The sequence below is a fragment of the Acanthaster planci genome, linkage group LG06 (assembly GCF_054643075.1).
Source record: "Acanthaster planci isolate LZ-2023a linkage group LG06, COTS_SCS, whole genome shotgun sequence".
NCBI classification, from domain to species: domain Eukaryota; kingdom Metazoa; phylum Echinodermata; class Asteroidea; order Valvatida; family Acanthasteridae; genus Acanthaster; species Acanthaster planci.
In genome coordinates, this window is record NC_141782.1 from 21,475,131 (window position 1) to 21,495,582 (window position 20,452).

At 39.5% G+C, this 20,452-nt stretch overlaps 1 protein-coding gene across 6 annotated transcripts; it reads left to right on the top strand.

Moving 5' to 3' along the window:
* Window positions 1-1,986: 1,986 nt before the first annotated feature.
* On the top strand, window positions 1,987-20,053 carry LOC110980073 (amine oxidase [flavin-containing] B-like). 6 transcript variants are annotated; one of them, XM_087137616.1, is made up of 19 exons: window positions 1,987-3,313; window positions 4,535-4,682; window positions 4,959-5,068; window positions 5,442-5,536; window positions 5,648-5,785; window positions 6,981-7,088; window positions 7,380-7,575; window positions 8,072-8,109; window positions 8,709-8,772; window positions 9,151-9,239; window positions 9,902-9,985; window positions 11,014-11,089; window positions 12,528-12,618; window positions 13,069-13,122; window positions 13,882-13,939; window positions 14,310-14,407; window positions 16,365-16,476; window positions 16,580-16,735; window positions 17,200-20,053. In XM_087137616.1, exons 3-19 carry the CDS (start codon window positions 4,990-4,992, stop codon window positions 17,326-17,328), a joined length of 1,665 nt encoding a protein of 554 aa, XP_086993742.1. In that variant the 5' UTR covers window positions 1,987-3,313; window positions 4,535-4,682; window positions 4,959-4,989; the 3' UTR covers window positions 17,329-20,053. The 6 variants fall into 6 exon arrangements, 5 of the variants coding, with proteins under 5 accessions (XP_086993742.1, XP_086993741.1, XP_086993744.1 ...); XM_087137615.1 differs by having other exon boundaries at window positions 4,548-4,682; XM_087137618.1 differs by having other exon boundaries at window positions 1,987-2,580.
* The last annotated feature ends 399 nt before the right edge of the window (window positions 20,054-20,452 follow it).

A 20,452-nucleotide genomic window follows, 5' to 3' on the forward strand; every position in this document is an offset into this window, starting at 1 on the left:
GTGGGGGATAACACCATTAGACACTATTAATTTGAAGGTCAATGTTCGTGACATTGATGTATATCTGCAGTATCTGTTGTACGTATGCGGCATCTCTTATGTACATCAGAAGGACCTATCAGTGGCTTTTATTGCAACAAAAACTTTGGGAGCTGTTTGGTGAAAGTTCATTCGATTTCTTCTGGTGACCTGGAGTGCCAAAAAACTTAGGAGAAAGGGCGTCAATGATTTAGTACTGTCAATCACACTCAGAAAGCTGTTCCCATTGGTTGTCCCAAGCTCCCACTCCCTGATCATAGGGTTTCAAGAATGGAAGGTGACAGAATCAGTCTTTGTGGTCAATCGGAAGCTAATAACTGATTAAGATTCCAGATTACAAGTGGCAAATAAGACATCAAAGGAAATGTGCCTCCATTAAAATACGACGCTCGTCGGTTACTTATCACTTGTTCCAAGACATCACTGATATCAAATCTAGTCCTGTACGGTTTTGAGCTAATCAAGATATGATGATGCAGTGATGCTTGATAGTGATTTCCTCAAAACATTTCATCACTACTATGAAGTTAGGGCAGTGTACATGTACATTATCATTAAACTGTTTTGGTTGTGGCTTTCAGGAACTGGGACAATGGTGGCAGTTTTCCAGGAGACGGCATTGTGTTTGCATGTGTGGATCTACTGATTGTTTTAACAGTCTGGACAATGGCCCAGCTAGTTCCTGTGCATAGACCTTCAGGACTATCCCCCCCAACATTGTGGGGTCCAGTAGCTTTGTGAATATTCAGTCTTTTAAACTGCTTCTTGACCTCTTTGATGAAAATTATATTGGTCAGATCCTGTACATTATTCCTACACTTGATCCCTCAAGTCATTGGTATCAAATCTGCAGAAAAACCATTTCAGTTCATTCGCAAACTTAAACTCCAAGTGCGTCAGCCTCAGGCTTCTTTCTGTTACAGAAACCTGTAATGTTTGGAGACACTGCCCGGCATCTCTAGTGTTATTATTAAAGTGGAAACAGTCGTGAAGTTTGTCTGTGTTTGATTTCTTCACATTTTTACTCCTTTCAAAAGCTTTGATTTTGACTCTCCTAACATTTCAGCATTCGATCCTCTCTTGAAAGCCTCTGGTTTCTTATCAAGCAGTATTTTCAATTTCAGGGATTTATTTAACCAAGACTTATTATACAGATACACCAGTATACTGTTCTTGTAGGCACATGAAGCTCCACGCTCTATTTATGTAACTGTTGACAGTGTCGAAAGCTTCAGTCACAAGCGGAATCTACAAATGAGGGGAAACGATTAACATGTATTATGATTTTGCTTGATTGTTCACAAATTGGACCAATAGAGGGCATTGGTCTACTTAAAGTCAATTGCCAAAAGGTAGCCAGCTGCATATGCAAATTATATAAAAATAGAACTGTATCCATACAGTGGAGGGATATGTCTGCAACGACTTAGATTTTTGGCTGGTGGAGACGAGTTGAAAAGGAAGAAGAAGTAGTTTTTGGGAGGGGAGAAAGAAGAGGGTGATGGTTCGTTATGGCGTCTTGTCAACCTTAAGCCACGCTGGCTGGTGCAGCATTGATTGCCTCCTCCTTTGACTGCGGGGATCATTATCAAGGTGATTCAAATTAAATCTGAATGACAACAAATCAGCAAATCTGAAGTTACTTGACACCTGCTTCTCTGGTGTATTCCTCAAGCTGAGCACCCAGCAGCGCAACCCTGTGCATACTACACAAATAAGGATGTTCCAATCTGAATGGCAAAACAAATTTGCAGAGTCTGCTCGACATCATCGTTTCAGACCTTCACACATGTCTTGACAGGTTTCACTGTTTTAAGCTTTTGACAGTGCTTAGACGTCAGAACAATCATGTTGTGAACTGAGAGTCCAGGGCCTGGCAAATTAACGTCTTGTATGCATTTTTAACAGAACAGTAACAACAGTCCAAAATTTTTCTTCCTCTTGAAGGATTACTTTGCAATGTTCCAGCATCAAGAACAAAGACTGTGGGGTTGCCAACTTTTACCCCGACAAAGGAAAACAGCAATTACACTGGTGTAATAACTAGAAACTAAGTCACAAACACACTTCACATGATGTTATTCACTTTGATGAGCATAATAATAATGAAGACACATACATGTACATAAAAAGCAGACATCACAAAATTTAGTGGGAATCGAAGATTCCAGTGATGGTGGTTTTTTACATTTAGGTAGAAAAGAAATTTCTTGTTGAAGTCCTACATGTAATTACTCAAACTAGCTAGCTACCGATGTGCTTGATTTGTTACTAATGTCAGGCCTAACATTACGCATGCACTACCCATGGTTCTAACTAAGTTCGAAGTCAAAGTTCTTGTCCTTTATCCAAAGCAGAATACCTTAGGGATTGTAACTCTGCTTTTTTTTTTACAACAGATTGATGAACTTTGCCAAGCAGAAGGCCCAAACCCTTCGATGTTTACATGGGAGAAGTTGGGTGCCTCTACTCCATTAAAAGATGAGCCACCTCCTCAAATCCCAGATCAGCTGAAGATATAAGCAATGCATTTAATCAAAAGTTAGTGCCTACTTGAAAAAAATACTCCATCATACTGGGTATCATGGTGAGGTTTATTGCCTCTGTAGGTTACTCGTTATGATATGCGGATAATTCCAGAAATTAGGTCTCTATTGTTTTTGGTGACCCTGTCACATTTGACATATTATTTTGTAAGTTTAGAACACATTTTCTAATTTCCAAGAGTGATGAACTAATGCAAATTACCAGCCAAACAAATAGTAATAGTTTGAAATCAATTCCGTTGATATTTCCATGTCAAATGACAAAGGTCAGATGTAACCTGGACACAAAAAAGTCACACTTTTGGACCCTTAATTTCTGGAATTACCCATATACGTGGAAGGGTTATTACACAGAGTCTTATGCGTCAAGTTCTGTGATTTTTGTACATAACAGTGATTGTTGTCATCAGGTTTATTAACTGATAAACCTAGTGCAGCGGGTTATCAGTTGATAAACCTCACAGGTTTACTGAGGTTTACCTGACTGTCTACTAGATTGACTGCCACGTTGATAGTCATTCCTTTAGCATGTTTAGGGTTGGTATATTTCCAACAAATGGACAGGTCTAGGACTTGAGTCTTCTGTTTGTGATGTAGTTTCTCCCCAGCCGCTCGCACTCCATGCACACAAGGTTTGATAAACATGGTCATCGCTTGCTGTCGTGCGGGAATCGTTGCTCATCATTGGTGGGCATCATCACAGTAGTTCAAGGAATCCAGCAACCGTGGTAATGCTCTTACTGGCCATTCGCATTGGCCTTTACCAATGGCAGTAAGCATTGTGCTAATTATGTATGGACAGTTGCTTTCCACCATAAAGGGATGCATCGGGAATGTCCTGTGAAACATTACTGGATTCGTCTTTACTCCCTGCTGAAGCAATAACACATGTCAAATTGAATGACTGATGTTGGGACATTGTTTGGCTTCTTCCTGGTAATTGTTGGAAATCCAAGGTCAAACAGTATGTGTGGAAAACCTTTTTTCGAAATATTAACATGCACAGGTCGTTTCTCCTACCCAGAGGGAGCAAATGGAACACCTTGAATCAACCAGCCAAATCATTTGAATAAGTTCATTTAAATTTCTAAATAGGTCACTTGGGAGACATTTTGTGGTAAATTTTTCAACATTAGGGAGACATCAGTCATTAGAGAGACATTTCAATGTCTCCCTAGACATTACACATGTCTCCCTAATGCTCCAACTACCAAAGGGAGGAAAATTTTTAATGTCCACATTTTGAGAGATGATAGATTAGGCGGGGTCTGAAAGGAAAGCATGCAAAGTTTGGTTAAGATCGGATTAGGGAATATTGAATTATGGGACAGTAAAGTTTGGAAAATTTTGTGCACGTTCCTATGGGAATGTCTCCCAAGTGACCCATTTTCGGTAATTATAATATCTATAATTTTTTTGTATATAGCTATCGCATTATTTCTCATTTTTTTAACTGCCATGTTGTTTTTTCCATTATTCTTGCATTTAGGCCATGCAGCTACCAGAAGCCTGCTTGCATGCTTTGTTACTGGAATCTTGATTATATGATGGCTGAAATGCTCTTGTGTTACTAGTCAGCCAACAAAACTCACCCAGTGAAAGTCTCAAAATTGAGCACAAGGGTGTAACAACCTCATGCAGAGTACCGTACCGGCATGTCAATCCTTGCCGTTGCGTTGACCATATTAGTTCAACCTCTGGCCTGTTGCTGAACCTAGTACTTTGTAGCAAATGTCCGCCAGTGTCCATGAACTTTCACAAGCGTACAGTGGATTAATCTTTACCCACTAATAACAGTGCCCAAAATTTATGACAATATGTCATCATGGGGTGCTTTTTTCCCCTGTACGTTGATATTGGTCTTGTCAAGCTTAAGCCATCTTTGCCACATGGTTCTAAAGTTCACACTGAGACCCACTGATGCCACTGCAAATAATAACTGACATTAGACTGAACTTGCAGGTGTGTTATCTACATGTATGAACAGCCAGCAGTGGTTTAACTAGCACCCGAGTCTTACTATTATATTCAGCTACTCACAACTAGCACCCGAGTCCTGCTATTATATTCAGCTACTCACATACAGTTCTTCACAAGGTAGACTTTCTACAGGATTTCTTCGATTCTATTTTACAAGGCTGCTTCTTTTCATGCTGAAGTCAAAGTTTTTGTGAATTGGACACCTGTATGTAATTAGAAATTTCGTTTATTCAGGTCATTAGCTGATTGTTATAGATACAATTATTGCTCTGTACATGATATATTGCAGTGGTAGACATTTAAAAAAGTTGGCCGGATATTTTTTCTGATAATTTAATTTACGGTAGTTTGTGTTTGTCAAGTTAATTTTTTAACTTCTACTTCATGTCAAAGGCTTTTTTCGACACACCAGTCAGCTAACTGTATGCTAATTAGCTGTCAGCGTCACCAAACAATGTCTGACAGGAGAAGAGATGTTATTGTTGTTGGAGGTGGTATAAGTGGTAAGTAGGTGTGGAACATTTCTTTGTGGATCGCCTCCTTTCAATTTTTTTTTGGGGGGTAGGGACATTTATTTCAGAATGTTTCAGATTATTTGAGCGAAAGAAGGGAGAAAGATATCGAAAGGGATATGAGTGGAACAGTGAAAGATTCATTTAATAAAATGAGGGTGATGTGATTTATAACTTAACGTACATCCTGTAATGATGCTTGGAAATGTTAAGTGCACCATCAAATGTTTCTAATATTTCAATATAATTATCAGGACCTATATTTTACAATTGAAAAATCTTATTTAAGAGCAGGTTTAACGTGTACAAATGCTCATTTGTGACAAAAGTAGCAAAATGTTTTGGTAATTTCATTTATTCCAAGGCCTGTCAGCTGCTAAACTCCTCCAAGAACAAGGTCAGAATGTGCTGGTACTGGAGGCTAGAAGTAGGGTCGGAGGTCGGACTTATACTGTGAGGGTAAGGCTAAAGCAAGGCTTCTAAAAAGTGCTATATCTGAGCTTGCAGTTTGCATCTGCGAATGACAAGCATTTCGGTGGTTCTATATAAGCTGTATTTTGATGTTGCTAGGATCCTGCCTTCCAGTATTTGGAACTGGGCGGAGCTTACATCGGACCAACTCAGAACAGGATCATCCGACTTGCCAAAGAGCTAGGAATCCAGAACCAGATTGTTAACGAGAAAGAGAGAACCATCAACTTTAGACATGTAAGTGGGCAAGACAGTTTATGGGCTGATGAGCAACAAATAGCCAAAAACAGGTCGACATAAAGACGGTGTACATGTACAATGCAACAATTTGGTTGGTAACCTGTTCTTGCTGAACTCCAAGTGGGTCGAAACTTTCACAAACATGTATTCAGATGATCAGAATCAAATTTGTGGCCCATTAAACACGGGTTTCCTAACTTTGCATGGAAAATCTATCATTGTAATACAAGACGTCAAATTTTATTCAAAACTGGATGCAGCATTGAACCTTCCCTAGCTTTGTGCAGCATTTGGGGCTACAATATGTGTGCCATAGTCATGGCAGTGGACAGTTACATCGTGCTGTTGAGTTTTTACACTCTGGAAAAATGTGTAACACTGGAGTGGGAATGTCTCTCATTCAAGTGTAGTCAAGTGTTACCAAACTTTGTACATGTAGGTACTGAAAGTGGGAGAATGTGATGGAACAGACAGTTTATAACAGCAAACTCAGAAAGCTGAAAGAACCAAGACAGTCACTAATGGAAAAGTGGAATGGGTAAAACAAATAACTCGCACATTGACTAAACTCTGTTTAATGCAGAAAAAAAATACTTGGTGAAGTCTTCATAGTCTACTTAATTGAACTGAAACTACATGGATGAGAATTCTATTCTGAAGTATAAGCAAACAAGACTCTTGCAATGTGCAAGGCTGTTTTACTGTAGCTCTAAGCGATTTGTTGTTAACATGCAGTGATGCCTTGCACTGGACGTATCCAGGACTATCAATAGAGGTTCCAAAATACAGTGGCTCATGGTGGTCCATGCTTCCCCTGGGCAATTTAGAAACAAAATAAAAAGGGCAATCGCATCCATCCTGCAGTCTGGTTCATTTCAAATGTCCACATTCTGCTTTGTGGTTGCTTTTAGATTAGAGAAACAATGAAAAATTGGAGAAAATTTCAACTAGAAAAGTAGGTTTGTTCCAACGTCTGAATTCCCCTTGCATGGTACACCTTAGACTGACCACTTCTTCGTGGGCTGACCTTAGAAGTTGGCCAGGCTGTATAGCAGGTCCATGCAACGGCAATTACCTTCTGTACCATTGGCCATCATGCATGTATATTTCCATTTGTTCTCATAGCTTACTGTACATTTCTGTGTCTGTCTTTTAAATTTATTTTTATGTACAATATGTGCTATTTTGGCAGGGCAAGGCTCATGCATTTTACCCTGATGCACTCCCCACATTTCCTGGTTTCTTGGCTTCGCTGGATATCAATAATGCCTTCAGACTCATAGACTTGTACGGTGAAGAGGCAAGTAGCCATCGACTTTTCTAAGGTTGGAATTTGGTCAATTTGATGTCATAATTGTGTTTCCTCCATTGTTCACCACTCACAGTTTCTTGTTCACCTTATCTAAACAAACTGATAGATCATTGTTAAAGATGAAGGAACCAGTGGTTAATATAGTATCTGATTATGTGCATAATTATATCAAGGAAGAATATGTCTTGTAATTAACACCTGTAACTTCTCACCCACTTGATAACCCCAAAGAACATTCTAGAAGGAAAAACTAGGTGCTAAATTTATATAACAAAACAGATTCCTGCTGCTGCACCTTGGGATGCACCGCATGCTGTTGAGTGGGACAGTATGACTCTTCAGTCATGGGCCGATGCCACCTGCTGGTGTCAGTTCACTAAGGATGCAATCACTATCATCTGCAGGGCGGATTTTGGTGTTGAGCCCTGCAATCTGTCTTTTCTCTTCTTCCTGTGGGTTATGAAAGCTGGCGGGGGTGAGACAGTTTTGTAGCATCTTAATTTTAATTTGAAGAGTGCATACATGTTGTTAATTACAACTACACGAACATTGCAGTCAAGTTTTTCTTTCAGCTCTGAACAAAAACGGGAAGTTGGGAATGCTCTTGAATTTTTCTTACAGGATTAGTTCTGTACTCCACTTGAGACAGGGTTCAAGGTTAGATGGTATCTCCCATCATGCATGTCCATGTCATAACACTTTGTGTCATGCTCTTGACAAATTCTTGGAACTTGCTATATTTCAAAAGGACGATTTTGAGAGGTTTGCCCATTTTGGGCTCACGAACATGTTACGTTTTGTATATATTTGCTTTGTGGTCAATAATGAAGGAAGTCAGTTGCTTTAAGAGATGAAACTGACTGCTTTTAATGTCGGATTTTTAACTTAATTTGATGTTTAAAGAATTGCAGTTGGACTCAACTCTTTTTATAATAGACAATGAAACATCTTTTTGGCTTTTTTATATTCAGGACTCCAGAGAAATATCAGTACAACAAATGGAGGACAGGTAAAAATATCTCTAGAGAAGCTGCTATTGGAGAACTTATCGGTAGAGAGTATTTGAGAACTAATCACAAACTGAAATGAGTTGTTAGGAGTCTAAATAAACTGACTGTGGCTAGGAGTGCATGTTTCGGAAATGGCTATTGATGATAGCCAGAGGCTTTCATTCTCAAGGTCGGAATGACGTCACTGGTTCTTGATTCTTCGCAGTGATTGGTCAATTGATGGTTATTCAATCTTTCACACTCAAAACTCAAAGGGGCCAAAAAAGGATAGCGGTCTATGGGGAAAATCTGAATTATTGACTCAAACTCTCAACCTTTATGTCGAATGTGCCTGAAATTTCACTATTTGTACGCTATAAACATTTCCCACACTGTAATGAAAAGGTTTTAGTTATTTTATTACGTTGCTGCCAAAAAAGAGGAAAACATGCAAATCCGTGTACAAAGTGAATGGAGAGTTGCCCCTTTGCCCAGACATGTGTGCAATTAATGAAACAAGCTCCAACCTCGACAATAGGCAGATGTGCTATTCCCAGCCTCTGCAACAACCTTTGGACACTGATTCTCAATCATGATGTATTTCTTGCCCACACTGCAGGAAAGGAGATTTGTTGGTGGCTCCATGCAGATCAGCGAGAGATTAGCAGAGAACATTGGAAAAGGTGAGTGTACTTAGGGAACAAACCAAAACTTGGCACTATTGGAATGTTGTGCTGGCATGAATGTACATGTACGTGTAGGAATATTTATGGGAGGAACGTACCTTAGGTACATTCAACCATGCTTACTCTTGAACAAATCTGTCTTGTCTTGTTCCATCCCAATGTCCTATTCACTTTATCACCACGCAAGTAATGTACTTTGCTTCAAATGAAATACATGCATTCTGAAAGGAATGAAAATCTTGTCACTTTTTGGACAGCCCCCTTACACAGTATAAAATGTAATACTGCCAGCAACTTTTTGTCTCGTTCAAAGAGAAAATAGGAACACACTCATCAACTGAATTGTTGAAGTCTGTAAATTTACGTGAGTTACAGAAAATGTCCTGTTAGACAAGGTGGTGTCGAACGTTGCACAGACTGAAAACGGAGTGAAAGTGACAACAAGAAATGGTGACGTGTTTGAGGTAAAATTGATTGATTTGGAATTCATTAATATATGGGCATGAACAAAGTCTGAGAGAATGAGGTCTACCAAAATTTTGACCAGGGGATTTATTATTGAGGGTTGTTTGACCTTTGGAATAGCCAGTATTAAGAACAGATTGTACAAAAGCTTTTAAGTGTTGGGTCAGTAGCAGATTTTTGGCAAATATTAGTAAGGCCTTCTTCTGAGCTTGAAAGAAATGTTTAATTAAAAGAGAACTTGTTCGAGACTATTTTCTTTGTACAACTAATTTTACCAAAAGGTTTCTTGCCCGACTTTATATTTAAAGCAATTTATGTCTGTCAGAACTGACTAAATTATGCCATTGAATCCAAAGTTCCAAAGTAATCTTATCTACCTCCAGCTCCTAGAGTTCCAGTGTGTCATTCACTTACTAAATAAAGAAGTACAGATTTGCATTTTGTCAAAATATAGTAACATTTTTGCTATTGCCACCATCAAGAAGGAAAGAGTGGACTGACATTTGATCTTTAAAGGAAATTTGGACGTATTTGAAACCTAATTACTGTTGAGTTAGTTTGGCTAGATCGTGTCAGTATTAGAGTACAATATCAATTCTAGCTTTGTACATTAATATGAATTTTCCTTCTTTGTCTTGTGATATTGGATTATTTCATACAGTCATCCTACATGATAAGTGCTGTACCAATCACACTGCTTGGAAGGATATATTTCCAGCCTCCCTTACCTCCATTGAAAAGTCAGGTTAGCCCATATTTGGTGTTTGCTGTGTTTGTACCTCATAAATATTCATGAGCTATATAGATTGGCTGAAACAACATTACACTTTGGAAGAGAAAGTTGTACTCTCTTCAGTGGCTCCTCAGTGTGGGATTTTGGTTGGTAGCACAAACCATACCAGGTGCAGTTCGGCTTATGGAAAAGTCAAATAATCCGGTTCGTAAGTGACTTCATCACAAAAGCCGATGCGCCACGATTTGCAGGCTCCCATTGGACAATCACAGAAGTTACATGTTAACTTCCGGTTCCATTGTTCCACATAAACGGCGATTAATACATGTAACTCTATGTGCAATGCATGTGCAGTGGGCGTGGTTTAAACTGAAGTGATGTCACACCTATGAACTGGATATACTTCAAAATTGCCAAAAATGGAAAGCAGCTCACACAAGAGACTTGCCAATCTTGGTGCCTGGAGAGTTATTTGAATAACATTTACAAAAGGAAATTTTTATCAGGAGAGTATGGTTTCCTGTTGACAAATACATTAGTCAAAAAATATTTTTAAGGAGCAACTTAAATGTCGGAACGTACTTGTTCTGTTGGACTGTTCATTGGACCATTCAAGCATTCCTTTGCAATGGTCTGACTGTCGAAACAGGGACTGTTCCATTGAACCATTCCACTGTTCCATATCTTATTAGTCAGTGTCACTCCTACTAAGACGGTCATTTCTCAGTGAACAAGTGTTGTCTGGAAGATCTAGGGATTGAAACAAGAAGGCTGTTCATCACTGTGCAAGAGCCTGGCCAAACATTTGACACAAGTTGGACATGAAAGAAGATTGGAATTGTCTGATGCATTTCATGGGGCCAGTGTGCCAAACGGAATATTCTGACTATTTAGACGTAAATGAAACCATCAGTGTGTGAATCAGACAGTTATTACAGTGCTTAGCAGTGTGAATCATTTTCAAGAAATGATCACAATTTCACTTTTAGCCGATTGTCTCATGCAGTATGTTCATTTTTGTTTTCCATTCAACACATTAGATGATTCAATGCCTGCCCATGGGTTCAGTCATCAAGACTTTCACGTTCTACAAGAGAAACTTCTGGAGAGCACTAGGTGAAGAAACCATTATAGGGTCTGTTCTTTTGACGTCAGTCGTGTTTTTCCTACAAGTGGCTGCTAAAACTGTAGTTGGCTGTCGATACAAATACAATTTTGAGCAACTTCCAAGTAAAATCGAAAACCAATCCAAAAGTGGTATTTCTGCAAATTTTGGCCGCCCGTACAAGTTGTAGGCAAAATGAGAGTGTTCTATTTTTAAGTAATACATGTCGGTAGTCTAGGCATGAGCACTTGAAATTGCATTGTGGGAAATAGTTCAGGCCTTCTTCATGGCTTGTCAAACATATTCATAGACAGTAAAAGTGATTTTTTTTATTACAAACACTTTCTTCTGATTCTTTCAATTCGATTCATTTGTGCAAAGCTGGGTACCTTATTGGCAGATTCCACATTCTCAAGAGGATACATCAACAGAATAGCACAGACAAAGTGGTTGGCCCTTAGTTTTTCTGAAAACCAGCTCAACCTGCCATTACTTTGGGTCTCCTTTGCATTCAGGGATCATAACAATTCAGATTCTTTTCCTGTGTGTTGGATCTGAAGTCATGAAATATAAGTGTTTTAGCCTGTGTCATGTGACATGAGCGCATGGCATGCAATGATTGGTCATTTGCTTCTGCGGTTACAATTAACAAATGTTTAAACATGAGTGATTCAGTATTTAATTTTCTTTAAGGCCCAAAAAACCCAAAAATGGTCAGCCTCTGGTCAGCGCACGCGTCAATTTTGAACATGCGCATCAGTGTTTTTGTTTTCCGGTTTTTCTCTCAACATTTTCAAAACAGCGCCCTCTATTTCCGCACCACCTGAATGTTCGCAAGTGCATAAGTCGGAAGGGCAATTTGTTCAAAGAACCAGACTTATTCGTTGGCAGCTCGTACCCAGTGATAGATCTATTACGACTGTTCAATGTTGATGTCGAACACAAATAGTACACCATGGGTAGGTTACAAAGTTGCAGCCAGCTGATCAACAACAATGGCGGCATGACGTGCGACATGCTACTACTAGCCTTTGCCCTTTGGTTAAATGTGGCACTCATTTCCTTGTCCGTTGCCAGTCTTAAAAAGCCAACCCCATCCCCCTAAAAAACCAAAAAGAAAAACCCACATTGCCGCATCAAATCTTTGGTCTGACCAGAGACCGAGTATTTTTTTGGGGGGGGGGGCCTTATCAAAGAGGCTTTGTCTATAGATATTCTCACCTCCTCTATTTCTTTTTTTTGGGGGGGAATAAAAGATAATTGGGGAGTCCGTTTCTTCTCCCGCCTTCCCAAAGGATATGGAAAGCCCCAAAATGAAGCCTCACCTTTCAGAGAGGCCACAATGGGTTATATAAAGACCCTAATTCCCTGCCCCAAACAGTTTGGTTGTGGGCCTGTCCTTTGATTCAGTATTCATTCAGTATCAAATTGGATTATTTTAAACCCTAGATTTCAATGGATCTGTGGTTGGAAGCGAGGGTCCAATAGTCGGTACCTTTGAGGACATCAAACCTGATGGCTCACACCCAGCACTCATGGGGTATGTACATCATGTAGGTGTATTGTAATGTATTTTTTCTCACTAGATTTTCAACAGGAAGGAAATCTCTCAAATTTTGCCAGTTTTTTATTTTGGGACAAAAATGTTGCTCACAGCTAGAGGCAGTCATGTAAAACTCCAGTTGTTAATAAGAGATCAATTAAACCATAGACTATTTACATGTATCACCTGTCTGTCTCCATTTTAATTTGGATGGCATATGAATTTTTGGCAGCAAATGTTTGCAAATGCCTGCCACACACACATAAACACAGCCAGTACACAACTCAGAAGATTAATGTTTGCCCCTTCCCCACCCCCCACCCCAAGACCTTGCAAGACACCTCATGACCAGAAAATACAATGGACTAGATTTGAGAGTGTGGCATATCTGCGAAACATTTTACTTTAAGGGCATAGCTAAGCAGTTGTTTTACAATTTTCGCCCAGGTTCATCAATGGGATTAAAGCAAGGACACTCTGTTTGCTGACGAAAGAAGAAAGGTTTGTATGGAAGCAAATTTCAACCCTTAAGCCTAATCATTCTGAGTCCAACAAGCATGTGCATGATTTCAATGCTCCCTGGGGTTAGGGTTAAGTGGCAATTTTTTGGAGAAGGGGGCCCTTTTTACAACATGCATGTAGCGTGTTGCTCTGTGTAAAGAAGAAGTCAAAATGTTCAGCATTTGCCAATTTTGATGTGGGAATTAATGATGTGAGAAGTACTGTGTGGTACATTTGTTTTAGCCAAGTTAGCCAAGCTTAAAAAGCTGAAATATTGGTCAAAATTACCTGTATGGGGCCCATAGCTCAGTGTTATGGTCCCTGGGGGATTTGTGGGTAGGTGCCCACCACTAGGGGACTGTACCCATGCACTGGGAGACTTGTGGATAGGTACCCACCACTGTGGGACTGTACCCATGCACTGGGAGACTTGTGGATAGGTACCCACCACTGGGGGACTGTACCCATGCACTGGGAGACATGTGGATAGGTGCACCTCTTGATGTCACTCCATCCCTATTTTACCTCATGACAGGTACTCCCCCCCCAGCTACGCTACCATTACAATTGAATACTATCTTTAGTAACCATTTCATGCACAAGTACTAGTGGTCCTAATAATTAGCTTGGAACATACTTGATAATGTATAGTTTCTGTGGCCTTAATTATTGTAACTTGTTCTGAATGTATTTTTTGTGTAAACGTCGTAGAATTGCCATGGAGAGCATGCCACTGTAACGTTTTAAAATTTTCCGTAGGAAAAAAGCCATATGTGAGTACTATACCAAAGCGTTTGGAACAGATGAAGCTCTGCATGTGAGTAGCATTGTGACTTTGAAATCATATATCTGTCATCTCACTCTGTTAAACAGTGATTTTAGTTTAATCTTCCTGATGTGTGTTTCAGAAAATCAGTGCCCCTAGTTTTGTTGTTGTTTACGCGGACTGACTCATTGACTACCAAACATTCATCCTGATGGCTTTTTTGGAAGTTGGGGTTACAGATTTGGGTTATTGTTGTCAGAATAACAGTCACAATTTCCATATTTTGTGGAATGGGCCTAAAAACCATATGCTGTCCCAAGTATATGTGAGAACAATGTATGTTCTCAGTTAAGAGCGGAGGTAGGATAAAATGCCCGTGAAATTTTCCAAGCAAACTGTCAACTGTTTATCTCGTTTGTAGCCCATTAACTACGTGGAGCATAACTGGATGGAGGAGGAATTCTCTGGAGGTTGTTATGTGGCCACAACACCACCTGGTGTGCTCACACAGTTTGGCAGGTGAGGCAAGTTTCCAAGCAGTGATCTGCTGACAGGAAACAGGACCTAACTAGCATCAGGCAACTGACCGAGGCTTCGCCCATATAGATGTGGTAGAACTGGTGAGCACAACCCCCGGTGGGCCACAGCTGACCACTTCATGGTCAGCCCTGGGCCAGCTGTTGCCAGCTCTGGTCCAGAATTGTTAAAGCAGGATGTTGCCACCTTGGCTGGCTTGTTTAGGGAATGATGCCATTTCTAATGGTCCAAGGTTGGCAAAAGCTAGCTTACATGTATATGAATGAATCGATGCTGGCCATGGGCTAGCACTTTGTGGTTACGGTCTGTGGCTTCCAATGATAGGGTTTGAGATTCGAAACCAGCTGCTGGCAGTATGTTGTGGCCCTTGGCAAGCCACTTCACCCCTGCTTCCTCTTTACACCCGGGTGTATAAATGGGTACCAGCATTAGATGGGAAGCAACCTGTGATGAACTGGCATCCCATCCAGGGAGAATAGAAATAGTCTCAGTCATTTCATACCAAGGAAACCAGAGATAAGCATCGGCCTGATAAGCCAAATTGGCTCAAACCAGACTTGTTTGCTTGGGCCAGCACTGGCCCTGGGTTGGTATAGGCTGGGCTAACCCATGCCAAATTTCGCCATCTCTGGGGCAAGCCTGGGCCAATAATTAGCCATTTGCGAGTTATCTGATTGCACATAAGCATAACAATTTGAATTCCTCAGACTAAAGACCCCGTTGCTATACCTTGTGATTCGGGGCAAGCGACCACCATCTCTGGAATGGACTGGTTCCTTTGTGTCCTTCTTATCCATTGAGAATAGTGTATTGTTGCAAGGCGTCTCTTACGTAACTAAGCACAAGCTTGCTCCGAATCATGAGGTATAGCAACAGTGGTTTTAGTATGGAGCATTCAAGTTGTTATGTTCATGTGAATTTTAAAGAATGCAGTGTACCAGATTTGGGTCAAAGTTAACTCGCAAAAGGCTTATTGGCTGTTTTTCAATACTCAACTTCGGCTCGACTGTTTTTTAACTAGCTGACTTTGAAGCTGTAAGCGCAGTAATCAGTCTAATAGTGCCGCAGAACATAAAATAAGATGCAAGGAAGCCAAAAAAATAATCCAATGTAATTTAAACGCCTCAGTCCCTCAATCGGGGATTGGTTTTGGGGATGAAACCTGAGATAGAGACGAAGTTGAGAATTGGAAAACGGCCATTGTCAGATGCTGGCTGGGGAGAGGCATCTGTTTCATTGCGTGGCTAACATTTCTAAACGACTGCTGTGATGTGAAATAGGATATGTCTTAACACCTGAGGGACTCTATCTGAGGGTGTTGAAGTACCCTATTTTGTTATTTTCCTAACCTGAAGTGTCAAAAAGACAACGTCTTGGTTTGTTTCTGAACAGAAAGTTGTACAATGTGTAAGGACTTAGTGCATTGGTCACACGTCTTAATTGGCCCAAAGCAATTTCTCTGTACCTTAATATCATTTGTGGGAGGAGAAACTTTGTCTTCAAGCTCAGCAGACATTATGTTGAGGAAAATTAGAGACATATTTGATTAAACACAATGACTGCAGTGGCACGGCATTCACATGAACATTGTCCAGGAGCGATGTGCCACCTCAGTAATGGCTTCTAATTCTAATTGTCTTGAATTGTACTAGACAAAGAAATTAACTTTGAATCATGTTACAAAAATCAGCCATTGAAAGCGCTCCAACAATTGATCTTGTGTAAGTTCACTGCTCCCATTCCTGCATGTAGGGACTTAATACACACTAGAGACTAGGCTATGATTTAATAATATGTATTTTTATGGGCTGGTCACATGATCAATCTGGACCAATAAATACAAAAACAGGTACAAGAAGTCATGTAGGTTCCTATTTCAAATGTGCCTGTTAATAGGACTGTAGAAAAAATTGCTTGCTGAATGTCTCTTCTTGTTCAGGGTGCTTCGTGAGCCGATGGGGCGTGTCTACTTTGCCGGTACAGAGACATCCATCACTTGGCCAGGCTGTATGGAAGGAGCAGTCGCAGCCGGAGAGAGAGCTGCAAGAGAGGTACCACATTTGAGTCCAAATGTTGACGGAATCGTTGTCAGCTGCCCTAAATGAATTCTGCTACGACAATGCTAATTTATGCTTTTCTTTCCTTGGACTGCAGATATTGCACCAGAAGGGACTAATCCGGGAAGATGAGATATGGCAGGATGAGCCAGAATCACTGGTAAACATCTTGTCTTGTCTTGTCTATCAGTATGTAGATTTCAACGGTGAGAGCACCAGGGAGAAACGTAGCCAGGACACTTCTCTGAAACGGGTAGCAATTCTTTTATAATAGAGAATCAATCAGTGATTCGAATAGGTCTTATGGTTTACACCTCTTCTTTTTTGCCTGTTTTAAATTGGAAATAAGATGAAGAAATATTATATCACCTTACTTGACTCTCAGCGTGTTTATCAAAGTCTTGCATATCTTAGTAGGGGCAGATTGAGTCTTATGTACACATGATGAACAGTGCAAATGAGCCAGTATGATGTGCCTGGCATTGACACAATAGGCTGAGTTTCAAGCATTCAGCTATAGTGTTCATTTCACACACAATTGGGAAGTGGGTGTGGCTGCCTCCAAAAACCTTGGCGTTGTTAGCAACGGCAGTCAAGCATTTCAGAAGTAAGCTTGGCCGTCATGCTTGACAAAAAAAGTATTCTCTTCAACATAGGCACAGATTCAGTGAGAAACCAGTTGAAATCCTAGTTTCCTTGAATTGTATTTTCATTCAGGACATCCCAGCCAAGCCATTCGACAGCAGCACCCTGGAAAGACTTCTACCATCCATTCCTGGATTTCTCAAGTTAGTTACCATGGTAACCTCCCTTGCTGCTGTTAGTGCCATCCTTTATCTCTTCTAGAGACATGATGCAACATCAGCTATCATTGTCATCTTCTTGGTTAGTCATATCAGAAAAGTCTTTTCGCCTGATGCTAAAATACCATTAATCTTTGTTTGAAAGAAGAAGCAATTTTGTACATAAAATCTTTTGTAGTTTGATAAATGGTGTATATTTACACTTTTCAAGCTATTTATTCATTCAAGATATGCCAAGCAAATAGATACTTATTTTGAAATGGCTCATCTCTGGCATATAAAAGAAACACTTTGGTACTTCTGAGAAAGGATTGTGTTGAGAATTGTTGACTCTTTGTCTGGTAAGCTGTACATCTGCAGGACTTTTCCGAAATTCTCAGGAGCGTGGTCTCTGTTTTAGGAAGCAAGTGTTTGACTTGTTTTTGAGAGGTAGGAAGAGCTCACATGTTAGAAATCATAGAAAATTAGCTTAACATGCGTGATTATTTTCAATTATATAACTTCCATACAGATCCTTGTCATTTGATTGGTGGAACATGCATCACGTGACATTCATTATTCCTGCCATTCATGCTGCGTCAGGTACCATTCGCCCATTTGCGGATGGTGAAAAATATACAACAGTAAGGATCATCCTTGTTTCCATGACATACAAATGGCCTTGTCCCTCAAAAGGCAGTGCCAGCACTGATCAAACCCAGGGAAAATGAAATTCGTCTGAAAAGTTAATGGGATTTGAAATTGTTCGATATTTATTTAAAGATGAATCAAATAACAAGGATCTATATGACAATTATATAAAACAAATAATGCAATGGTAAGAATATTTTAATGAGTTGAAAGATGGAATGTTGCATTCAATAAGCTGCTTCAAAAGTGGACAACCCCATTTTCTCATTTTCTGCTGGTAGATTTTTGGGATTTCGGACTTTGCTTATAGCATTTTCAAAATACGCAATTTTCTGCGAGCAGAAATTTGGATTTTACTTTAACAACTCGTGTGGCACGTCAAAAGTGGACAACTAAAAACTTCAAATTCCCACTGGCAAACCTACTGTCATGCTCCAAAAGTGGACAACCACCTTTTCTCATTTTCTGCTTGTAGATTTTCGGGTTTTTGAAGTTGATAAATATTAAATTAAATCTTTTTGTCATATCAATGACCGACTGGTGTACTGGCATAAAGATTGTTTTTCTTTGTGGCTATCCTTTTTTGTGATTGGAATCATTGGCTGAATACGTGTTTTGAAATTTGTAGGATGTCAAAATTAATTCAGCAAGTTCAAGTTGCATTTTTAACCCATTTTACTATCTCGATTTTCCCCTTTTTGAAAATCTTGGTTCCCTTGATTAAACAGCACTTAGCGTCTTTTCCTGACATGACCTTTTCAATTCAAACCGTTTTCCGTTCCACAACAAATTCAATCATACTACTGGACATGGATACAATGGTTTATTACAGCTAGCATCGTTTAGGGGACATATAACCATGTGCTCATTTATTTAAAATGGAAATTCCCGACGGCAAGCCGCCATCGTCATTCTAATTACACAGTGCGCTGGGAAGTCATAAGTTTGCAGTATACCATAAAGGACTGTCGGGCTTTGGACAGCCCTTTCTTATTTGCAGGTTTCTCAATGGGAATTGTCCACATTTTTTTCCGAGCTGCGACGCCATCTGTCAGACCATTGACCCTCTACCGTGAATGTTGGCTGCCCATCTTCCAAGACCATTCCATTCTAAGTGTAGGGAGCACTGCGGTCGTTTCAGTTTTCAACTTGTCCACTTTTGGACCACCCCGTCGTCGTCAAAGTAAAATCCTAATTTCTGCTAGCAGAGAATTAGGTTTTATGAAAAGGGGTCAGTGGTGCAACTTCAAAAAACCCAAAAATCTACAGGAAGAAAATGAGAAAATGGGGGTTTTCCGCTTTTAGAGCATCAAATAAAATTTGTTAGTGGGAATTTCAAGTTGAAGTTTTTAGTTATCCACTTTTGACGCACCATGAGAGTTGTTAAAGTAAAATCCAAATATTTGCTGGTGGAAAATTGCATTTTTGAAAATGCTATACGCAAAGTCCAAAATTCCGAAAATCTACTGTGAGAAAATGGGGTTGTCCACTTTTGGCGCTCTATACTGAATACCATTGCACTTATAAACATTCATTATTTGTATAATATTTAACTTATTTCAACTTTACAGATGCACCTGACTTATGGGATGTAACATTGAGTTTTTTATGGTTACACTTTTTTTTTATTACAACTATACGCACAATAATAGTTTCTGTACATCAAGCAAACCTGCAAATGTTTTGCTTTTATTCCTATTGTTATTGGAAAGTTACTGAACACTTTACAGTTCCTAATTTCCAAGTATACAGTCCAATACCTAAGCTCAATGAAAGAATCTCTGTACATACAGTAGAAATCAAAGAAATGTGAATGTAATAAAACCAATCAATTGTAAATAGTATGTTTTCTCTGAAATGTTAAAAACACTTAAAAGAAATCAAAGATTAAAATATGTTTTTAAACTTATTCATTGCCTCTTTGTAGGTAGACTTAATGATAATTTACAGAAGAGATCCGTATTACCTGAGATTTCCTTTCATTTGAATTTTAATTAAAATGTTTGATTTATAAAGAACAAATCCAATATTTTAGTAATGAGCTTAAGCACACTTCAGAGAGATAGATAGATAAGGTTTCACTTGACTGAAATAGTATTTTGAATGTTGCAAATTAAATTTATAGAGTATAATTTTAACTTGTAAAACTACTCTCATTCCATCAACGTTAGACTCTTCCTCACTGTGTACTTAGGGTAATTAACCTTGAAATAAAAACCAACGAATAATGAAATACTTTAAAAACCTGGCTCTAATGAAACTATCAAAGTAATGATAAAAACCAACCCGCACCGTGCTCCCGGCATATCAATTCCTTGGCGCTCATTTCCAACGCGCCGCTGAACCGCGCGGCTTGTCGACACAGAAATGCCCTTGAAAAATCAATGCTCATTTAGTCTAGTTTTTCTACCATAGCCCAGAAACGCGTCGAACATTCGCTTCCTCAATTGAGTATTATGGACTTCAGATACATTCCTTTTGAAAAATCTTTATAAGTTAGCAAAATTCATCGATTTCACTCCGTCATTTTTTAGTGC

Excerpts from the sequence above, each read along its gene's own strand:
- LOC110980073 (XM_087137616.1), top strand. The coding sequence starts at position 4,990 with ATGCTAATTAGCTGTCAGCGTCACCAAACAATGTCTGACAGGAGAAGA. Across the intron at positions 5,537-5,647 it reads GTCGGACTTATACTGTGAGG|GATCCTGCCTTCCAGTATTT; the intron begins GTAAGGCTAAAG and ends TGATGTTGCTAG. Across the intron at positions 11,090-12,527 it reads AAACTTCTGGAGAGCACTAG|ATTTCAATGGATCTGTGGTT; the intron begins GTGAAGAAACCA and ends TTTAAACCCTAG.